General features: G+C 42.3%; 1 protein-coding gene across 2 annotated transcripts; it reads right to left on the bottom strand.

Annotated features, from left to right (window-relative positions):
• Positions 1–668: 668 nt before the first annotated feature.
• LOC308309859 (cystatin) lies at positions 669–9,458 on the bottom strand. 2 transcript variants are annotated; one of them, XM_080755800.1, is made up of 5 exons: positions 9,237–9,458; positions 8,947–9,098; positions 3,853–4,004; positions 1,562–1,666; positions 669–1,136 (listed from the first exon to the last, which is right to left on the bottom strand). In XM_080755800.1, the coding sequence occupies exons 2-5, from the start codon at positions 9,038–9,040 to the stop codon at positions 1,020–1,022; spliced, it is 468 nt and encodes a 155-aa protein (XP_080611926.1). In that variant the 5' UTR covers positions 9,041–9,098; positions 9,237–9,458; the 3' UTR covers positions 669–1,019. The 2 variants fall into 2 exon arrangements, with proteins under 2 accessions (XP_080611926.1, XP_080611925.1); XM_080755799.1 differs by having other exon boundaries at positions 9,228–9,457.
• Between the last annotated feature and the right edge of the window lie 1,560 nt (positions 9,459–11,018).

Below are 11,018 nucleotides of genomic sequence, written 5' to 3'. Positions count from 1 at the left end.
AAGGTGGGAGGTCTATATTTTAGACCTCCCACTATGACTATTGCAATTACAGTAGGATGCACACACACACACACACACACACACACACACAAGCAGAAAAAACTGCTTGTAAGTGGAAAGTTCTCTCGTCCTAAAAGTTAAATGATGTGGTTCGGAATGGAGTGCTGCATGCATGGGTTGTTTAATGGCAAGGCTCCCCTAAGAGGACTTTATAAACGATACAAAGCCAGACAGCCTTGTAAAAATAATTTACCTCTTGAACAAGGGCCGGACAAATGAGGAAAAATTCTGGGTATTACTATTCTGTTGAACTACTTTCAACATGGCGTGCGTATTGGAATTTAATTTAAACTCAAAAACAATTCTCAGAAGTTTATAAAATCTTCATAAATAGAAGATCTACATGCTCACACAACACATCACATCATGGTGTGTTGTGACCTTGCTATTTTTGAACCCGTCCTGGGTTAATTGGCCAAGTCTGAAACTCCCCACAACAAAGATAGAATGATCGGGGTCATCATGGAATGTGAGCACAATTAGCTGGGTACTTTTCAAGAGGCCACAAGACGTAAGTTTAGGGTGAGCTATCTCCCCCATACCCCAGCAAATTAAATCATATTTTTCACATTGTTATCTGACAAACAATAACCATTCACAACTGCAAATTTGGTTAAAATTGTATTACAAAGACACTAACCACAACCATCATCATCAATATCAATATCATCATCATCATCATCATCAACACATCAAAGTTTAATGACATGCTCATTGCTAACAATAAAAGCTTTAGTGTTACAATCGTATGGGGTTGTTTTATTGGTTCTCTTCTTCAGGTGGAGGGACTAGGGAGGTATTCTGGCAGGAGGAGTTGTGTTTTATTGTTTATTGGTTATCTTCTTCAGGTGGAGGGACTAGGGAGGTATTCTGGCAGGAGGAGTTGTGTTTTATTGTTTATTGGTTATCTTCTTCAGGTGGAGGGACTAGGGAGGTCTTCTGGCAGGAGGAGTTGTGTTTTATTGGTTATCTTCTTCAGGTGGAGGGACTAGGGAGGTCTTCTGGCAGGAGGAATGGTCCAATATGTGTTCGTTGTTGCGAGGGTTGAACCGCACTTCGAAGAGGCATGTCAGGCGCTGTGAAGGCGGGGGGGGGGGGGGGGGGGGGGAGAAACAATCACACATACTTTAGAAGGAGGGCGTGGATTTACAGCTTATGACAGTAGTATAGTTTGTAGCTACTACAAACATTATGTTTCAACAGCTGTCAAGGGTGGGCTAGTAAAAGTAGTATTGCATGCTCAAGGGACTGTTGTGAACTAGTTAATACACAAGCCACAGCTACTGTAGCATCCTGCTATATTTCTGGGGTGTGTAGGTCGTTAAATGTCTGCATGCATTGTTCAGGTCGTTAAATGTCTGCGACTGCAGGAGTAACACTATTAAAGTTATTAGATGCTTAGACTAGACAGAGACTCTACCCTTGGTGGTGTGTGTGCGTGTGAGTGTGCGTGTGCGTGCGTGCGTGCGCACGTCATGAAATCATAAGTAGCCTCACTCACTTTTTTCCCCAGTGCACATTGGTCCAGCTTGTGGCCCTGATCTGTCTTCAAACACTTGGTCTTTGCCAGCTCCGCGACAATCTTAAAGTTGATCATATTGGTCACCTGAGGAGAAACAAGACAGAAACGTAATGTTGATGGGATTTATTAGACGTTAATGATGAGAGAAAGTGGTTTTTAGGCTTCAGTCAAAAATAATGTCTAACGCAAAGATAGTATTGAATGGAGTATAGCCTACGGCGGCTGGGATGAGGATCAGCGTCTCCAAACTGAGGCCATGGTTCTCAGCAGGAAAACGGTGCATTGTGCAGTCCGGGTAGGGAATGAAAGAGTTTAAGTATATCAGGGTCTTGTTCACGAGTGAGGGGAGGACGGAGGAGGAGATCAGCCGGAGAATTGAAGCGGCAGGGACGGTATTGCAGTCGCTGTACCGCACTGTTGTGACGAAAAGAGAGCTGAGCCAGAAGGCATAGCTCTCTGTCTACCGAGCAATCTTCGTTTCTACTCTCACCTATGGCCATGAAGTGTGGGTCATGACCGAAAGAATAAGGTTGTGAATACAAGCGAAGTTTTCTTCAACGGGTGGCTGGCATCTCCCTTGGAGATAGGGTGAGAAGTTCAGTCACGCGAGAGAGACTCGGAATAGAATCTTCGCCTGGAAAGGAGACGGCTTAGGTGGTTCGGGCATCTGGTTAGGATGCCTCTCGGGCGTCTCCCTAGGGAGGTCCTCGATTCACGTCCCACTGGGAGGAGACCCCGGGGCAGACCAAGGCGCAGTTGGAGGAAACACATCGACTCACTGGCCTTGGAACGTCTCGGGATCCCCCAGGAGGAGGTCTGGAGCTCTCTGGTGGAGCTGTTTCCCCCACGACTACGGATAAGCGGTTGAAGATGGATGGATGAATTCTTAACAGTCTCTCAGACGAAACCATCTCTTCTATGTTTGAATGCTACAGAGACTGTAATTTTGCCCAGTAAAAGTTGAAAACCGATAGCTGTCAAGTGTCATCTGATCTTCAGACTGTAGGGTATTCAGCTATTCACGACACAGTGTTCATTTTTAGGGGCGCTAGCCCCTCCTATGCCCAGCTTTGTGTGTTTGTGTGTATCCCATAGTGATGATTTGATTGGCTGAGCACCCCATAGCGATGATTTGATTGGCTGAGCAATGTATGTATTGAGGATAAAAAGACAGAAAATTGACGACGCCACAATTAAGTGATTAGCCAGATTGGACTTTGAGGACAGAGAACTGAGACAAGTGGACCCCAATTAACCCTTTGTCAAGTTCCACCTATGGTTGTGCCCCTCTTCGCACCCATTGGTTTCCGTTTCGTAGTTGGACAAAAATCCTCTCTCTCCATCCACTACCATTGAAATAATGTTTTTCAGTTGCTTCATATTGATATTCTGTGCACTATCATTTCTTATTTTAAACTTGGTGTCATCACAGATGCAGCATGGTGACTGGGCATATCATGTTTGTTTTTAGATTCTTTTAGATGTTTTTATTAAATTCAACATAAACAAGGCGGAACCAGGGCTGAACAAGGCAGAAAGAGCCTGCTGGTTAGACAGTCAGGGACCAATCAGAAGGCTGACAAAGCCTGGGTGAATTGTGATTGCTGCTGTTGAGATTGGGTGGAGGGTGGACGCCCTGGACACATTTTTGTATTTCTGCCTATTTCCCGTTTCCTTAGTGTGTGGCGTGTATTTACACCCCTTGGACATGACACAATTGTGTCGCTCTTGACATTTCCCCCAATACAACCCTTGATGCTGACTGTCAAACAGCATAACTATTAACTATTAGAAAAAAGAGATAAGAGAAACGATCCGGGCACTCAAGGTTAAAATGAGGAGGATAGCCTTTATTAAATTAAAAAGGCAACTGCCAACAATGTTTCGACCTAACCAGTCTTCTTGCCCTGATGAAGACCGGTTAGGTCGAAACATTGTTGGCAGTTGCCTTTTTAATTTAATGAAGGCTATATCCTCCTCATTTTAACCTTGAGTGCCCGGATCGTTTCTCTTTTCTTTATGCCTTGATCCCGTTTGATCCGTGTGAGCACCTTTTCATCAGCATCACATGTTTATATCTCCGTCGAGCACCTGGTTAGCTTTTCTTTTTTCCTATTAAACTATTAGCTATTAGTACTGAGCCAAAACAAAAAGGGAAAGTAGTAAAAAAAAGAGCATCTCTGTCTGAGCCGTCATTAGACCACAAAGGCCAGGGCCGATTTTCTGTGACAGTCCGTGCCTGAACTATTATATAATATTCTGTATCTAACCTGAGACTGTGCTGAAGTGATGGAGATCAGTTTGAAGTTCTTCTTGGCCTTGGAGCGGCTGTTGAACGTCTCCACAGCGTAGCTAGCTGCGGCCTGAACGTCATGTGCATCTGGGCTCTTGTCGTTCCAACCACCCAGATGGTTGACATTCTCTGTCAGAGAGAACACACAGTCAGACAAGGTCACTCGCACATATACATACTGTACTGTATTCACTGTATGGCAGGGGTGGGAGACTTTGGAGTGAGTGTGGATTCTATAGTGGCCCTCTCCATCTTCAGAGGGACATTGAGTCGTAGCAGATCTACAAGCTCAAAACGCACATTAAAAACAACATTAAAAAAAAGACTAACATTTTTAATACTAGTCATTAAGCTACAAAAGTAATTAAAGCACGTCATCTTTGCATGTTGTTGTGGAATTGTAACAGCTGAAATCAATAATATATCATATTCCGATATTAACCTGCGAGTTGCATTAAGTGAAGGTGAGGGCCGCATGTGGGCCCCCGGGCCGCCAGTTGCCCATGCACTCTGTATGGTACAAGAAATACATACAATGTTGTCCTGTAATGGTGGTTATGTATAACGATATAGCGCTTCACAATTTGCAATTGAAAGGTGTTCTTCTTGGACATTGCGAATTGTTCGCTAATATTTGTTTACATAACCAGTTTACTCTAGCTACTAGTGGACACAGGTTGGTCAGCCAGCACGCACGCATGCATGCACGCACGCAGACAATGATCCTCAAAGAGTCAAATGGCAATTAAGACAACAAACTAAAATGTGTTTGATTCAACTTTACTGCACTGTGTGTGTGTAGTGTTAATTGAGAGAGATGGCTGATTTAAGCTAATATAATTCTGAGCTGGGTATCAGCCATTACAGCAACAGCACACACTCAAAGGCCGGCTCTGTCCGGCAGTTTGTTTTATTCTATCCTTGTTCTTACTTCCATGTGTCTGTCCACATTTGAACATTTATGGTTACAAATCAGGCACGGCAAGCAGCTTAATGGATATTACTTGAAAGTCAAATATAACGCTGTTGAGACCTGTTAAGAGTTTAGCTTTAGATGAGTTGTGGTAGTCACAGAGAAACACATCACAATGCATGACACACACTTGGAAACGGGATTTCAATGTGTATGTTCTTTCCGATGAGATTCCGCTGCTTCAGACTCACAATTTGCAGTTTCAGCTGACTGAGTGAAACAGAACAGACCATTAGTCATGGACATGTAGATTAAATGAAATCCCACTTGCCAAACCAACTTTCCTGCTCTGCCAAACCAAAGCCTTTATACAACAGGGTTTCTCGGGGGAAACTGAAAGGCCCTCAAACAAGCTTGACACTAGTTTTGAGGAGAGCATTGGTGCTGGAATATACTGTAGGGCTCTGTGGGTCAGAATGTACCAGAATGCACAGTAAGGTTCTCAGTTTAAAAGGGTCAGCAGACAACATTCAACCACTAGATGTCACAATTGTACCTAGTGACATCTATAAGATGGCAATCACAACTTGCAATCACAACATTATAATGATGCAACGCCGTCTCCAATCATTTCTTTTGGGGAAAAGTAGCCTACCATACCCAACTAAAGTAAAGCACACATTGATAATGGCAGAGGTCAAAAACTGTCTGTCTCACGATAGATCATGGTCCATGGTCTCATAGATGGACCATTCCATTTAACGAATAGCAGCTATAGACTGAGCTGTGGACATTGCTCTCTGCCCTTATGTTTCTATGTACAGTATGTAACTGTATTTTCTTTTTTTGTCCTGTGTTATGTCAAATTTGTGTATATGTGTTGCATACAAGCTGGTCGCAAAACAAATTTCAGTGCAAACTGACAATAAAGTAGGCCTACTACAGTATATCATATCATATCATATGGCGGTATACACTGTTCTAGTGAAAGGGTTATTATTTAGGACCTGTTATAATATAATGTTTAAGTGTAAAGTACACCCAAAACCAAACTGTAAACCAATGTAGCCTCACTAGCCTGCACTGTTCCAAACAAAATAACTATCATTCGGACCAGTGACAACTCTTTTAGCTTAGTGGCCAAACCAAACCAGGCGCTTGTGACTCACTCTCCCCAACCAGACTGCCACATGAAGTCAATTGCCTTTTTTTTTTTTTTACTTGAACTATTCGAAAATGTTTTTCAAAATTGTTAAAAAAAAAAAAAAGGCAAAGAAGTTTAGGGATATGACGTAAGGCACTTAAAAAATAGGGCCCGGAGTGTAAGTGAATGCAACACTTTTTTTTTTTTTCTCTCACAGGCACACCCCGTTGAAAAGTGAGAGTAACACGGTTTGATACTTTTGGGAAACAATTAGGAAAGTAACATGTTTTTTTTCTTTCTGGATTTCCTCTCCTTAACCCTGTTTAAAATCACTACTGTATGTTGTAGAGGCTTTGGGTCATGATGTAAGCAGTCTTATTCACAGCTTTATTCCTACTTTGTCTCATGTTCACCTTTCCAGCTTTCAGTATCAGGGACGTGCAGAGAATGTTAGAAAGGCAGGGGCTGAAATTCCCTAAAAGGGCACTTTTGAACAAAAATATAGAAAACAGCGGATCTACAAGCTATTTTCGGGGCGTGACCCGCACTCTTTAGTTACTGAAGATGCGGCGTACGACATGGATTTCTACGCGTATGACAAATTCTTTCAACTTTCAGCAAAATGTCGCGTTGAAGTTCAGGAGAGTTTGAAAAGAGGCCAATTCTCTCCTGCTGCTGGCATGGAAAAGGGGGCATTTGCATTATTTTCACCATGCTGCATTTGTGGTCTGGAGAGGGCCTTTGATGTCTGTGTGCACGTGCCTGTTCAGTATACTTCTCTCCTGCTACACTGTCTGTCTCTCAGCTTTGTGTCTCTCCTGCACTAGCTGTCTCCATCTCCCTTCAGCTCCTGATTTCTGTTATTTAACACTATCGGGTCACCTTCAAGCATGATCACTTGTTATCACTTTTATAGTAATGTAATTGCTATGAATTTAATTTCTATGCTATGCTATGAATTTTAATATTGAATTTGCATGTGAAAAAAATGCATTATTTTGGGATCCCTGGCCTTGCAATGTACAAACTGTTCCAAATCTGTTCTTATTAATACCATGTATAGAAAAGGGGAAACGGAGATATTTATAAACATCTGAGGCAACTGGGAGACCATTTAAGGACTATTGGTGAGAGTGTGCCCATTTCAGCATGTTACACACGTACTTAGTAGGTGCGACGAGCTCATGAGAATCAGAATAGCAGATATTACAATGATGATGACATGGCCATGATTAATGACAGGGGGAAGATAGGAGAGAGAGAGAGAGACACAGAGAGAGAGAGAGAGAAGAAGGCAAAGGAGAAATACTTAGTGATTAGAAGGAGAGAAAAAGAAGGGGGAGTGTCGAGAGGGCAGGGTGTGCAAACAAACCTAGCTACAGTAGAAGGCATATGTTACGTACTGTATGTGAGTGACTAAAGGCCTATGACTATTTCTTTGGCTGTTTATATCGTCGTTGCTTTGTCTGGGGCCTTTGTCTTGTAATAGGCTTCTGCCGGTGGCAAGGGATTGGCCTTGAATACGACATGTATGCACACCTGTTGCATAGGAACGTTCACAATATGGAACCGCTGAATAATGGCCTAGTTCTGACTTGTTTGAGTTTAGCCAGTTCATTGACTGTCAACAGGTAGGCTGCAAAGAACTGCAGTGAACAAATATTATGCATAGAATCTGGTTAAGACTGTATGCGTGCTATACAGAGATGAACTAACTCCTAAATAAGCTTGGTTCATCGTGCAATTTATAATATAACGACGCTTTCACGCATGCTTTATAATGTGTATTATTTGTACTGTATGTGCAAATTATGCAGGAATAAATTGCCAGCAGCCTTGTTGCTATTAAGTGCCCAATGTAGGTATTGGAAACCTTCCTCTCGTGACATTTCTAACTATCAATACAATTATAGAAATAACTTTCAGGTTTTCTGCATTCCCAGGCATGGGATGGAATGAGAATAAATGCACTCATTTACCGTCCAAAAACCTGTTCCTCTGTACCACTGTGGTTGTACAGTATGCACCTAAGCAAGCAGCTTTACAGTACGTAAAATTAAAACAAATGTCAAGGTCTTTTGTACTTTACTTGAGTATTTCCAATACTTTTACTTGTACTCCACTACATCTTGGATGCAAATATTGTACTTTTACTCACTCACACTAGTGATTTAGCATTATTATAAAACATACATTAACATGTCAATAACACACATTAACCACTTGAGTCCTATATACATTTAGACATATACATACCCCCAAACAAATGGGTGGTAAACAGACACAGTCACAGCTATAGAACATTTTAATTAGCCTGGATACCAGCTGTGATAACACTAGTCAGGCTGTTTTTACAGTAGGCTATAGGTCCTATAGGCTAGCTGTCAGCATTTGAGTCGCTACCTGCTGGGGATCACATTCTTCTCCATACATACTGTATCCTCCATGAAAGGAGAGTCACTGCTGGCAAATTTAGGGAGCCTTAATTGTGACAACATCACACTGAACGGCCAACATTTGTGACCCACCGTGAATGGGAGCCTAGCTGCCATTGGATTATTTTTTTTGTTTGTTTGTTCATGTCATGTGAAAGCAGGGAATCATAGCTTCAAATTGACATGTTGGTTGTCCAGTTTGACCCACCAGTTTTGGAGATATGGCTTATAATTATGTCTTGCAGAGAAACAGCGTATTGAGGAAACAGGCCTGGTCACATTAAATGAAATGATACAATTAGGCTATCAAGTGGATATACAGTAAGGATGCTGCTGTTCTTGCTGCACTTGCTATACTTTGTCTAAGTGTTTATTTGCTAATTTGTATAGTTGTTCCCCATATTACTCCCATAATCCTCTCAGTCAGGCTGTTCTCCATGTGAGAGTGACCTTATTTTCAACAGGTTTCTGCTCGCTGTCCTTTACTCTACCTCTATATTGTCCTATTGCTGCCATAACAACACATCTGCAATATTATCAGCTTTGAACTTGTTCATAGAGTTATCTTATATTACTCACTGACTGTGATGATTTCCTCTGCCACAGCTGGCTGGTCTCCGAGTGAGAGCTGGATGGCTGAGAGACACAGCAGCACTGACATGTGTAGAGGCATCTTGATGGCTGGGAGAGAACAGTGAAGAAGCACTGCAGGGCCGCTGCAAACCGGATCACTGCAGAAAGGAGAGGACGGAACTTAAGTAATGGGAAGGTAGAAAACCCAACAGCATAAAGTGCAGTCTGTTCAGATCTGCAGACGGAGACCTGAGCTGAACTGAACAGAGTTGTTGTTGAAAACCTACCTTCCTTACAGAAGTTAGAGCAGTAGTTGGTGAAAGGGCCAGTCAAGTGGCCCCTGTGGCGTGAGATTGTAGGAGAGAGAAGGCCGGTTTGACTGCACTTCCGAATGAGTTCTACACTGAACACAGAACACAGAACGTGAGTAGACCTTATGCTGAATGAGAGACTGAGTGAGTGAAAGAGAGAGAGAGAGAGAGAGAGAGAGAGAGAGTGTGAGAGAGAGGATAGAATGGTGCCAGTGAATGAGGCAGTTGAGTATTTAAGCCCTGGAATGTTTAACCAGGCAGTGAAGACCACACCCACCTTCTGCCTGGCAATGACGGCACACAGATTTAACAGCCATCAGTGGCTTTCTACGTACGTAGGAGCGTGTGTGTGTGTGTGTGTGTGTGTGTGTGTGTGTGTGTGTGTGTGTGTGGTGTATGCATTTCACAGGCATTGTATCTCTGTGGACATGTGACTCAGTTTCAGCTGGTGTATTCTGTACGTGTCAGGCTCACAGCGAGCAAAAAGAAAACAAATGCAAACTTACATGAACAGCTAGTCCAGAACATTTCATAACCACGTGATATACACGCCACTCTCACTTTACCGAAACAATGCTTATATATGTCACAGAGAGGAAACAAAACAGGACGTGACGTTTGACGTCAAGGTCCTGAATCAACGCAATGCACATCACAGACAAACAAATGTGCAATTCCCAGTGCCAGTCGAGGAGGAGTCATCATTGCCAGTCATATGATGCATGCTTTTATTTATTTCCAGCTGACTGAGTGGCTGGCTGGTGAACAATAGACAAGACAGACAAACTGAACACCTAACAAAATGGTGCAATAATTTGTGCCCATTTATGGTGTTGTTGGTTTAGTCTGAGAGAGAAATCTCTGGATTTATATTCTGCTGATAGTTTACACAGCAAAATCCTGATTTAATTTAATAAAAGTGATTTTCACACTAAATTATAATAACTCCGTATTTGACTAAAGACTAAATTACACCAGATAGTTCATATTTCTCCTTTGTTTTGGGTCAGCTTTTGTACTATCTCAAATAAAATACAGCCTTTGGGGCAGACAACACCAAATCAAATGATAATCATAAAGTTATAATGAAGTGCAAATTATTATAATCAGTTTTTCCTACGAGGTCAAACTGTTTTCATAGGCAGCATCTCAATGAGGGCATGCAGGTGAGACAAGTCCATGTTCAAATATGGCTGCAAGCAGCGATAAGATGGGGCCAAGCCATAAAATCCTTGGCATTGCCTTGACTCAATGGTTTGGTGAGCTTGATCGGTTGCCTCTGCTACAGACAGTTGGCAGGTTCAAGTCCCATGTCATCAAGGTGCTGGAGGACCATTGGGAGGGGTCTCTCCCCCTAGCTGTTTCCTGAGAAGTAACGGTTGGGGCTTATGTCTGAAAGAACCCTGTCCAGCTAATCTTTTATCATGAAAATGTCCAATTTAACATACCACATCTCAGTGTGCCCCTTTTCCAACTGGCCTGGAAGCCAGACATAAAAGAGGGACTTTCCAAACAAGTTTTGAGGCACCAATCAGGGCCCAGTATGCAAATACACAGACTATTCTGTCAGATGATGTGCCAAAACCATGAACTATATAGTATGTCGTTTTTAGAAAGTTTTAGAAATTGTCGCAAAAACCATGAACTAAAAAAAGATTATGAAAATGGTGAAAAAACTCAAGAAAAATGCCAATTATGCCATTGTCGACGATTATAATCGGGGCCCAGTATGCAAATACACAGACTATTCTGTAAGATGATGGGCCA

The sequence above is a fragment of the Protomyctophum bolini genome (genome assembly GCF_963924005.1).
Source record: "Protomyctophum bolini genome assembly, chromosome: 22".
NCBI lineage: Eukaryota > Metazoa > Chordata > Actinopteri > Myctophiformes > Myctophidae > Protomyctophum > Protomyctophum bolini.
Note: the sequence above shows the minus strand (reverse complement) of the source record. Positions and strands in the feature narration are given on the sequence as shown.

What these genes read in the sequence shown, in the direction of transcription:
- LOC308309859 (XM_080755800.1), bottom strand. Translation starts at nt 9,040, where the DNA reads ATGCCTCTACACATGTCAGTGCTGCTGTGTCTCTCAGCCATCCAGCTC. An exon ending in AGAGGAAATCATCACAGTCA is followed by an intron (nt 4,005 to 8,946) that starts GTGAGTAATATA and finishes TCTCTCTGACAG; the next exon opens with AGAATGTCAACCATCTGGGT. An exon ending in TCACTTCAGCACAGTCTCAG is followed by an intron (nt 1,667 to 3,852) that starts GTTAGATACAGA and finishes GTTTCTCCTCAG; the next exon opens with GTGACCAATATGATCAACTT.